This window comes from Ostrinia furnacalis, unplaced genomic scaffold (assembly GCF_004193835.3).
Source record: "Ostrinia furnacalis isolate ACB-3 unplaced genomic scaffold, ASM419383v2 OfSCF2491, whole genome shotgun sequence".
Classification (NCBI taxonomy): domain Eukaryota; kingdom Metazoa; phylum Arthropoda; class Insecta; order Lepidoptera; family Crambidae; genus Ostrinia; species Ostrinia furnacalis.
Genome location: NW_021132730.1, coordinates 1,173,482 through 1,193,146, shown reverse-complemented (window position 1 = coordinate 1,193,146; position 19,665 = coordinate 1,173,482). Strand labels below are relative to the sequence as shown.

The window sequence follows — 19,665 nt, the reverse complement described above, 5'->3', positions numbered from 1 at the left end:
TTTCAATATGAATATAGGTAGTAAGTAGGTACAGTAAGTAGTTACGGTTTAGTTAAAAATAGTCAAATTTACAAACAGTAATCAAATTAGCATGCGAACCACACACGAGAATCGAATTCGCGAATCTCCCGCATAAGTACCTATATCGTGGAGGGCATTCACCGAAAACTTCGGGGTCTCAATGCTAATTAGACACGAAGATTAGCCTGAAGCGATTCCTGAGCCGGGTCGGTGGTCAGCCAACCGCGGTCAGAACCGCGGACACGATGCGTGCCAACGGACGCGCCCGGCCCGCTTGCGCCCGCGCATCCCTGCGCCTCTGCTACCTACTCGCGATCGTACCGCTCGCAGGCTGTATCGAACACGGAGTCCCCATAGAAATCAAGATATGGGACCACGACAGGACACCCTTGTCGCAAATGGTTGACATCACGAACGAGTTCGGCTTGAAAGTGCTCGCGGAACACAACTTTTTGAACGACAACAACATAGCCTTCTCCCCGTACGGGCTGATGGGGATCCTGGTAGCGCTGTACGAGGGAGTGGACGGCGAGTCCTCGTTTCAAATTCAACGAGGGATGCATTTACCTTGGAACAGGAATGTCATGAGGATCGGCTTTCGGGACATACACCGAACATTGAAAGTGAGTCAGAAAGTCTTGTTGGTCTTGTTGAGTGGTTACGGTTTATTGCAAAAAATATGCCCTATTCCCTTGAACCGTTTTACGAATTTTAGGAATATTAAAGTCAGCCACCCAGTAAAGGCAAATGACTGGAGATGGAGACCGAAATAAAATATCTTTTGCTTACCTACATCTTTGTATCATTAATAAACAGTATGTAACGAAAGGAACTAGGTGTTTACGTTAAATTTAATAACCGATTTAAAAAAAAAAAAGGATTTTCTAACAAGTTTATTTTATTTCATTTATCATTTACTTAAACCTAAGTTAGAGGAGCTTTTACGCCAAAACATTTAACCTAACTCTACATAATTTTTTATCAATACAAGATCTATCGATCTATCCACCCAATATTCCGTTATGACCTACAACATCTTGTATGTAATTAATTATTGATTTGTTACATAATTATGTTTTAGTTTATACCTACTCAAGTTACTCCTTTCGGTTAATATGCCGCATAGGCGTTACTTCGGGCGGGCACTCGTGTTTAGTTATATTAATTTGTCTAATTAATGTTAATTATGTTAAGAATTTGTTTGCAGCTCTGGTAGTGCTAATATTTTGATAACAGCGTGAAGATTATTTTGTAACTCTTTTGCCTAACTAATGCATGACCCAACGCGACCGCTTTCTAGTTGGGAACAATGACAAACCAGCGATTGTTTTGATTAGGTGATCTGTAACTAAAATGCTTCAAATTATTGCGTGGAAATCGTAGGAACTACCTACAGGCGGTAGAATAGAACACTTTTAAAAATGTAATTAACGTTAAAATAATTGATTCATAAACAAAACAACAACATTTGGGCACTAATCCCATTTATTTAAGTTTAGTACATAACTTGTCATTGTTTGTTACATTTTGTTTCTACTATAAGTTTTTTCTTTCAGACTTACTTTGTACCCGAAGAAGGATTCCTCGCAGGTTTAGCTTTAAACAACGAAAACGTTACTTTTAACGACAGTTACAAGAAAATATTGAGGTTTTACGGATTCGACTTGGACAATGATCAACTGCCCACGTTACCGCCTGGAAACGACACTGCAGCGATGACCACGACCATGAGTCCCGCAAATGGTAGTGAGAGCACTACGAATCCTATGTCAACCGACAGCCAGCCTAGCCGCGAGGATCAATCCACGACCACAACCAAAGAGGAGACAACACCTAATCCAAATGCTGAAACCATAGCCGAAGTCGATATTCGAGGACCTATGACAACCACAATGAGTCCTTCTTCTGCACCTAACGCTGAAGCCACTACACAGCCTGAGACACCTGCTACTACGCCTACTGCGCCAACATCCTCTACTACTCAAATGATGGACACAACTACAACCATCATGACGACTGTCACAACCACGGAAACCAGTCCACCATCTACTGCTGAAATAACAACAACTACCGCAGCTACGGAACCAGTGGCGCCCGACACTACACCTGCTCTTACAACTTTGCCGGACGAGCCAACTGTGAACAATGAAGTTGATGCTCAAACGACCCCAGAAATAGGAACGAGTGCATCTACAGAAGTAAATGCAGCTGATACTACAATAATGACAACTATGGCTCCCTCAAGCAGCGTCCCAACTGAAACTGAAACTACTTCAATGGCAGAATCTGAACAGACTACAACTACAATGTCGACGACGGGCATGAATGATTCTGACTCTACCACACAAAATAACGAATCTTCACTAGAAACACTGCAACGTCGAAAAAAATCTATCGTAGACTTTATTTTCACAAATCCGCCTTATATTGACGACTATTTAGTTTACAGATCTTATGACGTAGGCATGGACCTGCCGATACCGAATTTTGACGACAAAATGTTCCTTGCAAATGGGCTGCGAAGTGTACAGGTTCGTTTCCAAATACTTTAGTTTAAATTAGTACCTAAATTAGATCCTTTTGAAGATCCAAAACAAAAATCTAAACCCATAGGTTAAAATGTACCTTTTCCTGCCTAAAATGTTATACATAGATCTCTATCATAAATTGTTAATTTATGTAACGCTTACCATGAAAGGCAATTGATTACCACGCATAGGTTTATCAATGGTGTCATGTAATGGTTTGTTGTCCGCGATATTAGATTTCGCAACGAATTAAATAACAATGGGCGTAGGTGTTGCACGTAACAATAGTTCAAAGTACCATCGCTTTGTTTTCGCGCAGGTGACGTACATGCACTACGACAGTATATTGGAGCACGCGTATCTGCCTCATTTGGAAGCGTCGGCGCTCCGGCTGCCGCTGGATAGCGAGCGGTATTACCTGCTGGTGGTGCTTCCGTCGCGGCCCGGCGCAGTGCAGCTGGGCCGCCTGCTCTCGAGGATGGCGAGGGAGTCGGACCTGTCTGACGTTTACGCGGCCCTCCGCCCGCGGAGAGTGCGAGCGGTCGTGCCCAGCTTTACGGTCAAAGGACACGTCACTTTAACGACAGATTTACAAAAGGTAAAAAAATATTTCTCAAAAATGTTGTCTCTAGATAGCCATGTGGCAGTGGTTCCCGCAGGACCGATAAGAGGTGACTAATGGAGAAATAGCTATCATAGGGCTCTGCCAGTGTAGAGAGTGTAAATTAAATCCTCCATTTGCCGCTGGTTAAATTGGATAAGGTCGTCTTCCTGCAATGGAGAATCCATCCTCAATGACCTGATGATCATTCAGAAATCGGTGGAGGCCATAGTGGCCGATTTAATGACAATATCTTTCAAATCCCACAGCTGGGCATCCGCGACGTGTTCGAGCCACGCCAGCACGACTTCACGCCCATGACGCGGCAGCCGGGCGTGTACGTCCGCAGCATCGAGCAGGCCGTCTCCGTAGCCATCAGAAAGTACCGCCCCGACGAACAAAAGAAGAACAGTAAGTCGAGATACCTATGTTAATTTAATGTAATTACTTACTGAGCTACCTAGCTCAACTGGAACGATTCTCAAATTGCTCAAAACTGTTTTACTATGAACAGCGACTACAAAGTAGTAGGAGAAAATTTTTAATCTACTATTTGTGCAGGGTTCTACCTATGCAATTCTGCGATTCCTCTCTAGATTTAACATAAACATGGGTTCTTGATCTTTTATCCGCCTTAATCTTTAACCGCTTTTGCTCGCTGGGCGTCATAAACCGTAACCGCAATAAACAGTGGCGTATAATTTTCTTCATTTAAGTAAGTATAATAACTTCTTCTGATTCCACAATAAAACTTACGTTAGCTTGTGATAGTTAAAGCAGTTAAAGTAAAAGGGTCTTAAGCTCGAAATTATGTAGGTAGTAAAACAATTTTAATCGCTCGCTTTATTGCAAAATGATCTCGAATTTACGTTCGTAAACGTTTCCTTTTTTTTAGTACAAGTTCATTTAAGTACAAGTACCGTGTTGTGGAACGACGGGGTTCGGAAGGCAAAACATAAAAATGGTTCCGGTGCGAACGATTTAATTGCTCCTCGAGTGGGCAGCCGCGTAGCCGGTGCCGAGGGCCGAGGGGCGTGCGGTCACGGGCCGCCGCCTCTGCCGGGCACCTGGTTCTCCGATGACATTGCTGATGATGCGCTCCCAAATCATCACAAATTGATTTTGCACAATTAATTAAATTGACAACCGTGAAGGACTCGGCAACGCGCGTTATTAAGCAAACAACCGCTCTACATGAATATGAACGAGAGGTATCATTAGGCAGGCTACGGAAATAATGAAGGTAGGTAATGACAAAACGTTTACAATCGCTGGACTCACTGCACTTTTATGCAACTCTGCTTTTATTACTTCCAATAAAAATGAGTATTTTATGTAGGATAGGAATTTATTTGAATGGGTCTGCTAGCGAAAATAAGTCTCTACATTCTTAAATAGGTATGTATTTGAATTTCATGCTGCATGACAGTATGTGATTAAATATATCCTCGCGGACGCGGAACTCGCTCCGGAAGTCCAAATTCCGCTTTACCTCCCAATGAAGAGATGCCATGAGGCGTGCACAATGCACATAGACAGGGGCGTGTAGCTGTGCCTAATTTGGCGCGAAGGCAGGCGCCCATCAAGTGCCACAATTTTCCAGTGCAGCTGATGAGATAATCGTTGCCGAAAGAGTGCAAAACTAAAGTGCTAAGTTGAGTGCACGCCTCGGAGCGCCCATTGTCTCGCGCGGAGGTGGCGCAAGCGGTGACACGCGCATTTGCATCTATTGATGCGCGCGCAGCTCTTTCGCTCTAGGTATCATTAAATGCACTAATAGACCCGCAGTTTCATTCAATATTGACCTTTATTACCACTTCAGCCCATGGCTACCACCGCCATTACGCTGAAATGTTATTATGCCTACTTATATATACCGACGACCTAAATGCCTAATCGTGAGATGAAAATGATCATCCGTAGATACTAATTTTCAATTACATAAATGAGTGTAACTGGGAAATTACTGTATGATTGTTTCCTGTTGCTACAGTTGGTTTATTTTGTTTCGTCCATTATAAGATAAGCATCGGCTACCACATCACATATTTTTGCAACTCAAGGGCGTTTTTGTTGAAAAATATCAGTTATGTATCTATCGTTACTTGCTCCCAAAACATATAGTTACGCCCGTATTCACTATGAGGTCTCACAACGCGCGTGGACTCACATGAAGCAATCACAGAGCTCTTCGATTTTCTGCTTCACATTTTTAAGCAATGTATCGTTTGTGAATACGGGCGTTAATGGCCAAGTTTGTCCCACATTAGTACATTAAACCGCCTCTGTGGTCTAGTCTAGTGGTTAGACCACCTGCTCCAGACGCAGAGGTCCCGGGTTCGATTCCCAGTGGGGGGCAGAATTTTCTGTTCGGTTTGGTTGGTCCAAGTCCGCCTGACTAGCTACCACCATCTTACCTAAGTAATGTCGCCATAACAACAATGTTAACAGCATTGTTGTGTTTCGGCAGTTAGAGGTAAGATAGCCAGTTCCTCTGTGGTTGAGGATTCCGAGTGAAGCTCGCTTCCACCTTCGGCCTGATCATCACTTACCATCAGGTGATATACAGGCCAAGAGCTTCCTCGTTGTAGATAAAAAAAAGGTCAAAACAGTGGTCACTAGATTAAAAAACCGCACTTACTAAAAGTGGCAGACTTAATGCCAGTCGCTATTCTTTAGAGTCAACCATAGGGCAGAGATAATTTATTGTTCAATTTGCAGGGTACGTGACGAACCGGCAGCCAGTGACGTTCACCGCGACATACCCATTCCTTTACTTCGTGATGGACGCCAGTATACACGTCGCGCTTATGGCGGGGAAAATGGTGGACCCGCTCAATACAAGGATATTATAGATTTAGTCGTTTTATTTCTTATCTTTCCGCCCTTTTCCGCTTAAGTTAACTGGGCAAGCGACTTCATAGGATACCTTTAAGTACCGCGTACCGCGCTGGTCGTAAGCATAAGCTAGCGATAAAGAAAATGGGAAATCTTTTGCAAATGGTGCATTACCAATAATGAAATATTATGCTGGTATATTGACCATTAAAGATTTCCTTTCGAGGTATCTACTTAGCGAATTATTTTAGAGGCAACTCGCAGACACAGTACACCCAGACGGTACGCCATTAATTTAATAACTCGTTCTTGATTTTGAAAAAAGATATGGAGGTGGCCACCTCCATACACAGACTCAGACTGCACTACTTTTTACCCGACTACTTAAAAAAGGAGGGTAATGTTTAGTGTAGTACAACACAGGGTCAGCTAGTAAAATAAATTCGAAAAGGATTGTTGCATCACGACACGACAGATTCGAATGCCCAAAACTTAAGGAAATACAGGGTTTCCTCTTAAGAGGAGGTCGTTTCTGAACTTGGACATCAAACCGACACTCGTAGGAGTCAGTTTTTCAGGCCAACAATATTTATCTTTATATCAGTGAGTTGTTGTGTAGTCCCTAAGTCGCCTCTTACGACACCCGCGGGAAGAGTAGGGGTTGGTGACAAATGTATTCTACTCTGCCGTCACCACACGGCAACAGCGCTCTCTGAAAAACATCAATCTTTTAAACTGCGATCTCCAACCCGCCTGCCAAGCGTGGAGATTATGGCAAATCCCTCCACCATAGTGGAGGAGGCTCATAGTCCAGCAGTGGACTGTAAAGGGCTGTTGATGAATATCAGTGAGTAGTGAAGCAAATCAAAAAATATTTGAGTGTAAACCAGCAAAATTGGACACAAGTGCATTTCACAATAAAAAAATAAAAAGTCGTGTTTATAGCCGTGGCATTAATAGTCTTGTTTCCAGGTGTAAAAATTTTTTTTTTGAGAATGGCAATTTTTTTGACATTTATTTGACATTTGACAAAGGACGCTCGGCCAGTGTTGCCAGAAGGTTACTTTTGTAACCTTTTTGGTTACTTTTGAACTGCTGTGGTTACTTTTAGGTTACACTAATGAAAAGGTTACTTTTAGGTGATTTTTCAGAAATTGTAGAATTAACTTTGCAGGTTATTCAGTAAAAAATATTAATAGTGACAATTTAAAAATTATGTCATAAAGTGCATTTAAACTTGGAATTTTATTTATTATTTGTTAAGAAAAATTAGTTTTAGCGAATGTTTTTCAAAATCAAAATCAAAAATCAAAATCAAAAATATTTATTCAGTTTAGACCACAAGTGGCACTTATGAACGTCAATAGAAAATAATAAAAAAAAGAAAAAGGTAGCCCTTATGGGGCACTTTACATGTCTCCTTATCTTTTGGGCCCTACCAGCGCTTCGAGACAAACATATGGCAAGTGCTGAGAAGAAACGCCGGAACAAAGATAATTTTCGATAATAAAACGCAAATCCATAAAACGATTTTATACGACTGGTCACTTTTCGTATTTAGATGATCAATTGTATTCATTTTCCATCCATGAACAACCTTTTACNTAAAAAAACGCTATTTTTGTTTTCACCCACCAGAATGGGTGATAATGGGTAAAAACCGGGTTTTTACCCAAATCACCCAGTTTTAACCCAATCGGGTGAAATGGGTTTTTACCCACTACCCATCTCTAGACACAAGTGCATTTAACAATAAAAAAATAAAAAGTCGTGTTTATAGCCGTGCCGTGGCATTAATATAGATGACCCACGCTGAACTGTCCCGCCAAACTCAATGACAGGGGGGCGCTACCATCGTTCAACTATATGGTTTCCAACATGGCAAAAATCTGAACCAGCGATCCGGTATTGACGGTGGCGCCCCACTGTCAATGTCATCGACAGGACAGTCCAGTATTTTAGAACTATAGTCTTGTTTCCAGGTGTAAAAAATTTTTTTTTGAGAATGGCAATTTTTTTGACATTTATTTGACATTTGACAAAGGACGCTCGGCCGACATTTTGCTGTGATTTTGTGATTTTTGTGAATTTCTTCATTAAAATTACAAAACCTATTGTAGTACAAGCTTTTATTATAGCTTTTACGAGTGTTTTAAAGTAAAGTTTTCAGAATCCACAACTCTTAATTGAGGTAACAGGAGGTCTGCGAATCCAAAAGGTTAGTACGGAAAATATGATTTTTGTGTTTAGTTGTAGTAGGTCGTAGCGAACAATCTAAAGAAAAATTAAGATATTCGAAGTGTTTATTACACTAGAAATTATACTATCACGTTAAAACGCATGATTCCCGTTTATTTATTAAGTGTCGAAAATGTAGCATAGCGGTACCTTTTCTATGAGATTTTGTGTTTGCCATATGTGCAGAGTGGTTGCCCCTATTTCAGTGCTATTCTTTTGGTAAGTAAGTTTCTATTGTTATCACAATTAGCAGTACAGTAACAGTTATACATGATGGAGATAATATTGCGTTACATGAACATCATAAAAAGTTGTTTTTTCCAAATTTCACAAATATGAATGGGACAATTCAATGAGAAAAGTTGATGCTGTCAGTTAATAATAAATATTCCAAGGTTTTAAGTTCAGTAAATAATTCCTATTGGTTTGAATTTAAAGGAGTGTATTTATTTATCATACTGATCCTTCTATGTGCAGACTAATGAAATCACTAAATAATTTAAAGCTGAATGCAAAATATATTTTCTTATGTTGTGAATTTAGTATTATGCAAATGTTTTGATTTTTAAAATATTGAAAGACACTGAGTATCTATCAATAATTCCATACTCTAATAAATTGACCAAAATGGGAATGCCTCAATATCTTTTTAGCAAAGTAGCTAACCTTATTTGAGTGAAAGATAAAGATTAATTATTGCATTTGGTATATTCTGATTGCTACAATTAGATTTTTGATTCTGATAGAATCTGCGCATGACACCCATGTGTCTCTTTCTTTCTCACAGTAGGTACCTATTAGGCTTCATAATAAACAGATTATGAGATTTATTGGTGTAGTAAATGTCTTATTCTTTGAATTTGAATTTATCCTCATTATTGCAAACAATCTTATGTGCTGTTATTTCAATTGTTTATTTACTGTTTCTACATAGCTAAATTAAACAATGAATGATTGACATAGCTAGCATCTACATTTACATTGACGTCTAAACATAAGTAAAGGAGGTCTAAATAAAGATCTTCAAACCGAAATCTATTTGAAGTCTGGTCAATTGTTTTGGCACTATTCTTGGATAATTATTATTAAGTCACTTTCAAATAATATTAAATTAATAAGTAAAAAAATCTATGTTAGGTAAAATGGTTATCAGGTGAATATGTTTACATCTGCGTGTTATAAATAAATTAAACAGTAATACACAGTTTTATGATACATGTACATTTATGCATAAGTATATAAATTGGTGTATTTTGGCCTGTACTGTTTATTATAATCTTAAATTTCGCAAAAGCAAAGTTAAATTATTGTGACAAACTCAGAGAACACTACTTAAGTGGGTGTATTGGAATTCCACCCATATTCAATTTTCTTTTCATTACAATTTTTATCCTAATCGAGAATTTATTTCCTAAAATTATAGAAAGTGTTTATTTTTCAAAAATGATAAACAAAATGGTGTCCCTCTACTAATTAATCAAAAAGTTTCTAGAGTTGTTACTTATTCTTGAGGTTTCATGAATTAAACTTAGTATATAATAGGGATAGCATGGATTTGTGCGTAAGTATAAGGGGCAGAGCTGGGTGTAAGTATTAATTTATTTCTACTCAAATATCTTAATGATTTAGACTATTATTTGGAGTGAAATATTGATTAAGGTGATTACATTCCAGTTGGGATTGGCACAAACTGAAGACTGAAGATTCGCACTACACTTGTGGCAAATGGTTTATGACCATTTATGGTCATAAACTAGCAAGTGAAGTGCTCTGAAATGGATCTTCCGGACTGCCCGCCCGGGGCAGAAGGATATGAAGACTCAGTGGTTGAAGTGCCGAAGAAACCCAGCTCGGAAGACCTACCTTGCACCAAGGTAAATACATTTTCAATTATTTACTCAATGAACGAATATTAAGTGATCATTTCATTAACACAATAAATTTAAACATCTTTAATTATTTTTCTATCCTCCTCATTGTTACATTGATTTTTGCAAAATAAAAATTAACAATAGGCTATGATGTAAAAGTTAAAAGAAAATAATTACTTTATTAATCATAATATTAGATTTTAGTTTTGCCTAGCAAGATTATTTCATTGCTTATTGATAAAGTGTTTAGTGATTAGAATATTAAGTAAGTGAACCTGAACTACCCTTACAAAGTCAGTAAATTAAAATATTTTCAAGATAAAATACTGATGGTGGCTGATTCTATTTGTAGATTTTAATATTTTATAATACCAAGTTCAAAATATTAAGAGTTGATTCACCTGGTCAGAACCTGAGGCAAGAGTCTTATAATTCAGACTTTTTTAAAAACATTAAGAACATCACTGTTTTTCATATTATTATTAAAATACAAAATATATTGTGTTAAGAGTCGGCTCTACACAATAGTTCTAAGTGGTAGAGGGGTATCGGACTAGCTATTTTAGAATCAGCAATCCAATATCCACACTGTTTGGTTATTATTAGTAATGGTGCGTTTTTGAACAATTAAATGTGTTGACTGATATCTACTACAGTCTTGCAATAAAGGGAATTCAAACCGGACAATCCGGTACATTTTCAACTTTGTTATTTTATGGGAAGGAAACGATAAGAGGATGGGTCTTTTAGATGTCCAGCAGTGCATGCATCATAAAAATATTACAAATTCAATTTAGAAAAAACTTGTTCCTCTCTAGACTAAAATTTCCACATTTTTGTGATTTTGCGTTCTTTGGGGTTAATCCCAAGAACCCCTGGGTACAATAAAACTCCATTAACAGGACAAAAGGTAAGGAGTGTGAGTGTAAAATGTGAAAAAAAGTGGGAGTAGTGTTTTTATCATAGTTTTGCGGTGTTCTTTATGAGCGTACCAACACAACGTTCTGAGCGAGCCACGTACGTTTTATTTTACACACTTATAGCTAGGAATGCAAGCAGGAAGGAGGGATAAATAGGGACAAATAACAGAACATCTCTGTCACATTAGTTAGTCTACCTACTGTACTATTTTAATGATACCTATAAGCATGATACCTTTATGCTTTTGCAATTTATTGTGTCCACAGGCGATTCGTTTTCGAAAACAATTGATAAAATTCGCAAACGTCTATCAAAATAGGCATATTTGCATTAAGTTTTATTAAGTACCAAAATATAATCATTATCTCCACTATATGAAGGCCTCCCTCTCTATTTTACCAGTGGCAGATGGAGGATTAATAAATAAAAATAATTGTTAGTCTTATTCTCAGGGTTCGAGGATATATATCAAGGGATATATATCAAGATATATATCGGATATACAGGGTGTTTGGCGCATCGTGTGCCAAAATGATTTGGCGGATAGAATGGGTCATTTCCTATAATTTCAGCCCCCATAACACGTTCCATGCCAGATGGCTACTTTTATATTAATTTTTAGTAATTTCACCAAAATACCCAAATCGCATAATTTAATTTTAATTTAAAAAAAAAACTACTAGGCGTAGCCTCAAAGTAAATATTTTGTTAAGTTTTTACCTGCTTTGAACTTATTGTAAAGTAAAAAAAAGGTTCAAAATTCAAAATTTGACTATCAGTCCAAGTAGAGTCAATGCACTAATTTAAGGAATTTGTGAAGTTGTTGTTATTATTTAAACAAGATTAGTATACCGTTTGAATGGCGATAGACTAGAGAAGTTTTGATAAAATCCGAAGATCGCTATCTCTATTAATTTTTTTATTATAGCCATGTAAACTTAAATGTTCAGTCCATTTTTAACTTTTCGGAAAACTTCAAAGCTGAATTAAAAAAAAACTAGATGATATTTGCCAGTAAATTTAGATTTGATGCAACCCTACATCAATGCACGTTAAAACAAAATATTTACTTTGAGGCTACGCCTAGTAGTTTTTTTTTAATCGAAATTAAATGATGCGATTTGGTTATTTTGGTGAAATTACTAAAATATTCATATAAAAGTAGCCGCCAGGCATGGAACTTGTTATGGGGGCTGAAAATATAGGAAATGACCCATTCTATCCGCCAAATAATTTTGGCACACGATGCGCCAAACACCCTGTATATCCGATANAATCCGGTACATTTTCAACTTTGTTATTTTATGGGAAGGAAGCGATAAGAGGATAGGTCTTTTAGATGTCCAGCTGTGCATGCATCACAAAAAGAACACAAATTCAATTCAGAAAAAACTTGTTCCTCTACTAAAATTTATACACTTTTGTGATTTTGCGTTCTTTGGGGTTAATACCAAGAACCCCTGGATATAAAACTCCGTTAACAGGAAAAAAGGTAAGGAGTGTGAGTGTAAAATGTGAAAAAAAGTGGGAGTAGTGTTTTTATCATAGTTTTGCGGTGTTCTTTATGAGCGTATCAACACAACGTTCTGAGCGAGCCACGTACGGTTTATTTTACACACTTATAGCTAGGAATGCAAGCAGGAAGGAGGGATAAATAGGGGCAAATAACAAAACATCTCTGTCACATTAGTTAGTCTACCTACTGTACTATTTAAATGATACCTATAAGCATGATACCATTATGCTTTTGCAATTTATTGTGTCCGTGATAAAATTCGCAAACGTCTATCAAAATAGGCATATTTGCATTAAGTTTAAATCTTATTATGTACCAAAATATCATAATCATCATCTCCACTATATGAAGGCCTCCCTCTCTATTTTACCAGTGGCAGATGGAGGATTAATAAATAAAAATAATTGTTAGTCTTATTCTGTAGTTCTTGATATTTAAGTTTAATAAACGAAACAATTATTTTAAAACCCTGTTAATTTTGCGGAATGTCCTCATTCCATAAGATACTTGAGCTGGCAAAGATCCACCGGATCGAAGGTCCTACTTAGTAAAAATAGTACTAAATGACGTTATCTTTCTTATCTCATTATTAGGCTGTCATGTCCTTCGAACTGGATATCAACACAAAGTAATTACTTTTAAACCTTGGGATATGCCTTTTTGTTGGGATTGGGATCTTGAAACGGCTGACGAGTCCGGTGTATGAGTTTGGTATGAAAACAAATAAGGATTACACCATTAACTCCTTACTATCCATCCATCCATTATATAAACTGCATGAACACATTTTACCCCAATAGTTTACGTAATAAAGCCAAAAAATATTTTTATGTTGCGAAAACGTCCCAACTGTGCGAATTGTCCTTTTAATATTATGATTTCGTCAATATCTTTGAGTTGAGAAGGTATGAAAATATGAAAACTATCGCTATTAAAGCGGATTGCGTGCGTACACTCGTATTTTATGTGACGATTCAAATGTTCTAAACATGCAACAAGATTCAGCGTGCTGGTGAGTATATCTGAAGAACTATTAAAATAAAAAGAACAATAAATAAAGGAATCTATACGGATCTGTTTTATTTCATTCGATGCACCCTTCGGTTGTTTTTAGGTTGAGGTAAACCTATATTTTTACAAACGGATATTTCAGCGGTGTCGTTTCGGGCGGAGAAGATTGAGAAACAATTTGTCCAAGTATTTGAATTAGTTTTTGTTGTGTTATAGGCCGAGCAAGAGTTCCAGGAGCACCTTAACAGCTTGAAGATCAAGGTTGAAGATGGCGAGTTCCGGTGCATGGTCGAGAGGCGCGGACGCGACGTCTCCGGCAAATGGATTTACCTGTGCTACCCGTGCGCGGCTGTTTGCAGCGGGGAGAGTATTTTGCAGGTGTGGTGTAGTCATAAATTATTACCATTTCAGCCACAGGACGTCTACTGCTGAACATAGGTGACCAATGATTTCCAGATTGATCGTTTGGTAGCGATCTGCATCCAGCGCCTTCCTGCTACTTTTATGGGGTAGTAACATGTTATGCTTGAATAATGTTATAAATAAATATTCAAGGATTAATAACTTCACTTTACGGATCTCCGCATTTCTGATTCGATCTCGTAAAGAAACACCGGGCATAGCCCTCTCCATAGAACGATGGCTGAAATGATGATGATGATGAATAACAATACTTTTTATTGTATTTGTGCTTACGACGAACTTCAAACAACAAGACGAAACGACGACGATAGTAATTTGTTTTACGCAATATTCAGATTCTAATATTTTTTTCAATTCCAGACACACATATCGGGAAAAAAGCACAAGACGAAGCTGTCGTTGAAAAATATGTGGCCGGTCAGCATATTCGAGCAGCATCCTTATATTCTCACCGAGAAAGGCATCGTCAAGGAGAAAGCCGAAGGTATAATAATTTTCGATTTGTTCTATTTAATATTCTTTAGTACCATTTAGTATTATTTCTAAAGATATGAATAGATACAAGTTATTATTTGTTAAGATATTTATCTATTAAAATTATGTTAATTAACATTTAAATATTCAACAGCCACCGAGAAAGTTCTCAAGAAAATGGCTGAGGAAGTGAAGTACCACAATGAAGACTCTGAGCTGGATCAGAAGTACAACAAATACCGCGGGATCCGGTGCCACATTCAAGACTCGATTGATCAAGTCAAGTAAGTTTTAATATTTTGTTATTCTTCCATTTTATTCAATCTTTCCAACGCAGCTTTGCAGCTCGGCCTTAAAAGACGTACGTACGAGGAAAAATTTCGTAAAAGGCTACTGAACTGAGGGAGAAATATGCAAACATCAGGCCTCCTCAACCCGTCTGCCAGTGTGGGTAGTGTACTCCAAATCTTCCTTTAGCCTCTGATATAATGGAGAAGGTCTGTGTTCCTGCAGTAGAGACCGTCAGGTCATTTAGTTAGTCTCGACTGTTCATCATCAGATTGAGTTTCTTGCGCTGCTTCTTCTCAGCACTGGCCTATTTATTGTCCCGAAGCAGTTGTAGGGTTAATACTGGGACAAAACACGTTTAGCGCTCCTGCACAAGACGCCGCCGCCGCGCCGCCCCCGCGCCTTTGCACTGTATATACGCGCCGCGTGAAGCCCGCTGCCGCGCCGCCGCCGCGCCGCTGGCAAAATTATGCTTTGATGGCGCGGTGGCGACGCGGCGGCGTGCTTTACTCGACGCGTATGAACAGTGTAGGGGCGCGGCAACGGCGCGGCGGCGGCGCGGTGGCGGCGTCGTGTGCAGGAGCGCTAAACGTGTTTTTCAAAAGTTTTTATGAAGCAGTGGATAAAGCCTCTCATTTCCTAGGGCGCCGCTGATCGGGCTAGAATACCTGGTGGAGCACCCGCCGGAGGAGGCGCACTACGAGCCGTCGTACGTGTGCACGCTGTGCACTAAGCACGGGCACCCGCGCACCATCATCAACCACCTGACCTGCTTCTGGCATCGCTACCATTACTTGGTGAGTGACATTTTGTTTAAGGCTGGTTTTACAGTCACGCTGACGCACGCTGACCGTCAGCGCTGACAGCCGAAATGTATGAAGCGTCGGCGCCGAGCGATCAGCGTCACTCAGGAACGCGCGATTCTAAAACCCGCCTAAGAAGATACAAATATGTGCGGCCGTCATAATTTGTCTCTGCCTGCGGATATGTGCCGAGATCAGTGACCAAAACAAAAGCGGTAAAAGAGATCTAGCGAGCTTAGATGCGCGGGCGCACATCTCAGCGCGTTTCCTGTCTAGGGGAACTTTGGTTCAGGTAGTGGCGATATTCTTATGATCCAAAATGATGAAGTTTCAACTTGCTGTCGCTCATGAAGCAGCTCTAAAATGTAGGAAATTTTAAACTAAAGTCCGGTCGCCGAGCACGTAGAATTGCGTCCAATGACCCCAAGCTACCCATCTTTATCGCTTGCGGGTAATTATATTGCTGTCGCGCTCGCACAATCACTGCGGCCGCCCGTCGCACAGATAATTACGCGCGAGCGACAAGGATGGGTAGCTTGGAGTCATTGCATTGGACGAAATTCTACGTGCTCGGCGACCGGACATTAGTGCGAACTTTTGTATATTCCTTTGTGAACACATCATGATACGAGTATCGTATACGTGATCAGCAACTCAAAATCTATGAGAGTACCGCGTTCCGACAGTTCATACTTTTTAAATTGACTGTCAACTAGCGTATTACTAGCCATTGCCTTTGCCCCCAGACGCTGCATTTCCCCAAAGCAGGCGCGCTACTAGCGCCGTACCGTGGGCAAGCGCAGTACCGCGAAGGCGTCGGGCTCATCACCAACCGCCTCATGCAACGTATCGAGGACAAGTTCGGGCGCCTTCAGCCCGTCAACATCGACAAGGAGGAGTACGAGAAGGAACGGTGAGTGCTCCGCTTAAGGTACATAATCGCGTGTAACAACAATCCCGTGTATTGTATCAAGGTATAATACACTTGGTACCGCAAAGGCGTGGGGCTCATCACCAACCGCCTCATGCAGCGTATCGAGGACAAGTTTGGGCGCCTTCAGCCCGTCAACATCGACAAAGCCCACTTAAGATTCAATATCGAGTGTAGCAACATTGTCTTTAGCTGACAATGCTGACATGTTGTTGTGTAGTGTATCAAGGAGTGGAGGAAGGAACGGTGAGGAAGACCCAAAAGTCACGGGTTTTTCAGTGTCTGCAAGCGAGTCAAGACAGCACTTGTCAGTCCAATTACGCAAGACAGAGTATAACAGATACAAATCTTTGCTTGTGTTGATGGCCTCAACTCTCGTTGAGCGACCTATATGAAAATAAATTTTAAGGGGACAGTGTAAAGTTGGCAGTTAAGGTTTTTTTAGGGTTAAAGAATACATAAGTAAGACAGCTTAATTTATATTGAAGTAAATAATAAAACTTTGTTACAGGGATCGCATACACCAGTGGATTTATAAGGGCTACCATTTCGCCGAGAAGGAGGGCGCTACCTTCGAAGAGGTCGTTGACGTCGGCCTCATAGAATCTCTACACAAATCTAGTGAGTATGCATGAATTATTGTTATATTATTTCAATATAGCGCACATAATAAACGCTTAAACGACTTCATGGGTTAAAATAATTACTAGTTTTGTGCATCTTTGAAAATATCTAGTTTGAACAATTTACAGACTATAAGCTGAAGTTAATATAACAGCACCTTAAGAAGAACTAGTGCAATTTCTTTTTCATACTAGTAAATATTTTTTTCATTTTCAGGTGAAAAGATGAAAGACAAAAAAGAACCATCCCCGCCTGTGGTGCAAGCTCCAGCGAAACCTCTATTCAATAGTCATACAGTGAGTTATTATTAAAATACATCTTAATTTGATCTTGAGAGACTTCTTACGTGTCGCATAACTAAATGTATGAAACCGATTCCGTTCTGATGCGTCACGGGCCACGTCAGATAAATATAAATCCGCCTTTATACTGCCATTGCACTGACATATTTTATATTGCGGTCAGATAGATATACAGAAATGTTTCGTTTTTCTAGCGCCCTAGACACGAGCGGCGTATTTCTGTGGACGCGCTCTCTGATATCAGCGACGAGCCGGAGCACCGCCGTCCGCTTATTGACGACCGATACAGGTACAATACTACATACTTCTTAAGTTGAGTATAGACTAGAGCATTTCTATGTTGGTTCTTAACCGGTGGTCCGCGGACCACTGGTGGTCCCTGGAGGCATTCCAAGTGGTCCACGAAGACATTGTAATAAACAAGTGACGTGACGTGATAAGTTGAGTCAACACAACGGAAATGGCGCATAGTGGGCGAGATATCGACCTCCCCTTTCATAGGATTTTGAAGAAAAAAAAAGTGGTCCCTGACAAGACAGAAATTTGGTAAAATGGTCCCTCGTGACTTAAAGGTTAAGAACCATTGTGACTGGAGCATTTATATGTAATGTAACGTTGTTACGAATGGTTCAATACAGCGAAAATGTACGTTTGGTTCTCGGTTACTCGTTTTTCTGGTACAAGATAATGCTCTAGTCTGTACTCATCTTTATACCTCAGCTACAGGTAACAAGATAATGCTCTAGCTAGTCTATATTCACCTTTATACCTCAGCTACAAGTAACACTGAGGGAGCAAGGAGATGCTAATTGAAAATTTTATAGCGGGTTTAGTACGAGTTCAAAAAGTATTAAAGTTGAACAAACGTAGAAAACCCATTTATATTCTTTTACCGATTTAATCGATACACAATAATTTGGAATTATTATCGCAGAGGGAGACCGGGCGAGAGACGCTACGAGCCCTATCGGAAACTACGATATGAGAAGGGCAAGCCTACGTCAGAGAAGAACTTAGAAAAGGTGAGCATAGTCGCAACTAAGGCCCGGTTGCCACCAAGACGGAGCCGAGCGGGGAAATTTTTTGGACAATCAATCAGACGTTGACAGAATGAAATGTGATTGGTTATTCAAAACATTTCGCTCCGCCCTGGTGGAAACCGAGCCTACACGTGACTTCAGGATTTTATTTGATTCATGCAAGTCTACGCTCATTTTCTACTTTTAAATATGTTATAACTTATTAAATATTTAAAAAATTGCTCACTTTGTTGGAAAATTCGAGAAGATCTGGATCAAATCCGCAATTTTTTAAGTTTGAATAAGGTTCTTTATGAAGTAAAATAATACTGTTTACTAATATCGATCCAAGTGAAAAGATAAAGTTAATGATAAACAGGGTTTAGTTAGAGATAAAATCATGTTTATTATGCTAAGCAAAGCCTATAAGTTACAGACGATACAGTTTTATTGTTTTTATCAGCGTGAAATACAATGACCTCCTATTATTTGTATTATTTTAAACCCCTCTTATATTGGTATATAACAATTAGTACATATGCTTGTACAGATCAAGCCGCCAAACTACGAGTACAAGCAGAAGTTGGCATCGGAACAGAAGCAAGCGGCCGAGGAAGCCGCCAAGAAGACGCTCGCCTACCACGAGAAGAATCCTGAAAAACACCCCCTGTACCCTGAAGAGTGGAAGAAGTTCTGGAACCGCCGCTACAAGGAGATACAAGCAGGTAAACTCAGCGTGACATGGCTGGCATTAACTTTGCGGAGGCATTTTTCCTTTACTTGCCTTTTATGTTATCCAATCCAGTGGTAGGGTTAATAATGGGACGTGTAAAAGCGCTTTTTAAAAGCCTATTTGCAAAAATAAATGAATTTTATGAATTTTAATTTTTATTTTAGTCGTGTTGTCATATTCTACTCGTACTTTTCGAAAAAATGGCTGCCCCACCAAGCTGATTTTGATAATATGGGTCTACGCTGAAACTCACGTAGTTTTTTGTGGTGAGCCCACTCGTGTTACAAGCATATTTAGCTTAGAACGCTGCCAACCCGTAAGCCGGCCCCGCGCGTGCCTCCGCGATGGGCACCGTCGCTGATAGACGGGCTCCGTTGCGGGTCTCCGAGACGGACCACTTTTGTATGAAACCGCGCGGGTCCCCGCTTAACACAGTTTCGGGCCTAAGTTTCCGCCGTTTCGTTAAATCCGTTTCGTTCCTTATGGCCACCTCCCGACTCGACAACACGACTAATTGCCAAGT

General features: G+C 39.6%; 2 protein-coding genes across 2 annotated transcripts in view; both read left to right on the top strand.

Annotated features, from left to right (window-relative positions):
• Positions 1-143: 143 nt before the first annotated feature.
• On the top strand, positions 144-6,010 carry serpin-34 (serine protease inhibitor 34). Its single transcript, XM_028308735.1, has 5 exons — positions 144-644; positions 1,578-2,552; positions 2,869-3,147; positions 3,420-3,561; positions 5,872-6,010. Exons 1-5 carry the CDS (start codon positions 267-269, stop codon positions 6,003-6,005), a joined length of 1,908 nt encoding a protein of 635 aa, XP_028164536.1. The 5' UTR covers positions 144-266; the 3' UTR covers positions 6,006-6,010.
• Positions 6,011-8,033: 2,023 nt separating this feature from the next.
• LOC114355702 (uncharacterized) overlaps positions 8,034-19,665 on the top strand; it is a 29,861-nt gene continuing 18,229 nt past the window's right edge. The window contains exons 1-12 of the mRNA XM_028308673.1: positions 8,034-8,206; positions 9,901-10,100; positions 13,762-13,923; positions 14,329-14,452; positions 14,597-14,726; positions 15,374-15,527; positions 16,280-16,446; positions 16,976-17,085; positions 17,305-17,384; positions 17,585-17,679; positions 18,325-18,412; positions 18,960-19,134. Of these exons, the coding sequence (XP_028164474.1) occupies positions 10,002-10,100; positions 13,762-13,923; positions 14,329-14,452; positions 14,597-14,726; positions 15,374-15,527; positions 16,280-16,446; positions 16,976-17,085; positions 17,305-17,384; positions 17,585-17,679; positions 18,325-18,412; positions 18,960-19,134 (1,384 nt within the window). The 5' untranslated portion in view covers positions 8,034-8,206; positions 9,901-10,001. The remainder of the gene's footprint in view (positions 8,207-9,900; positions 10,101-13,761; positions 13,924-14,328; positions 14,453-14,596; positions 14,727-15,373; positions 15,528-16,279; positions 16,447-16,975; positions 17,086-17,304; positions 17,385-17,584; positions 17,680-18,324; positions 18,413-18,959; positions 19,135-19,665) is intronic.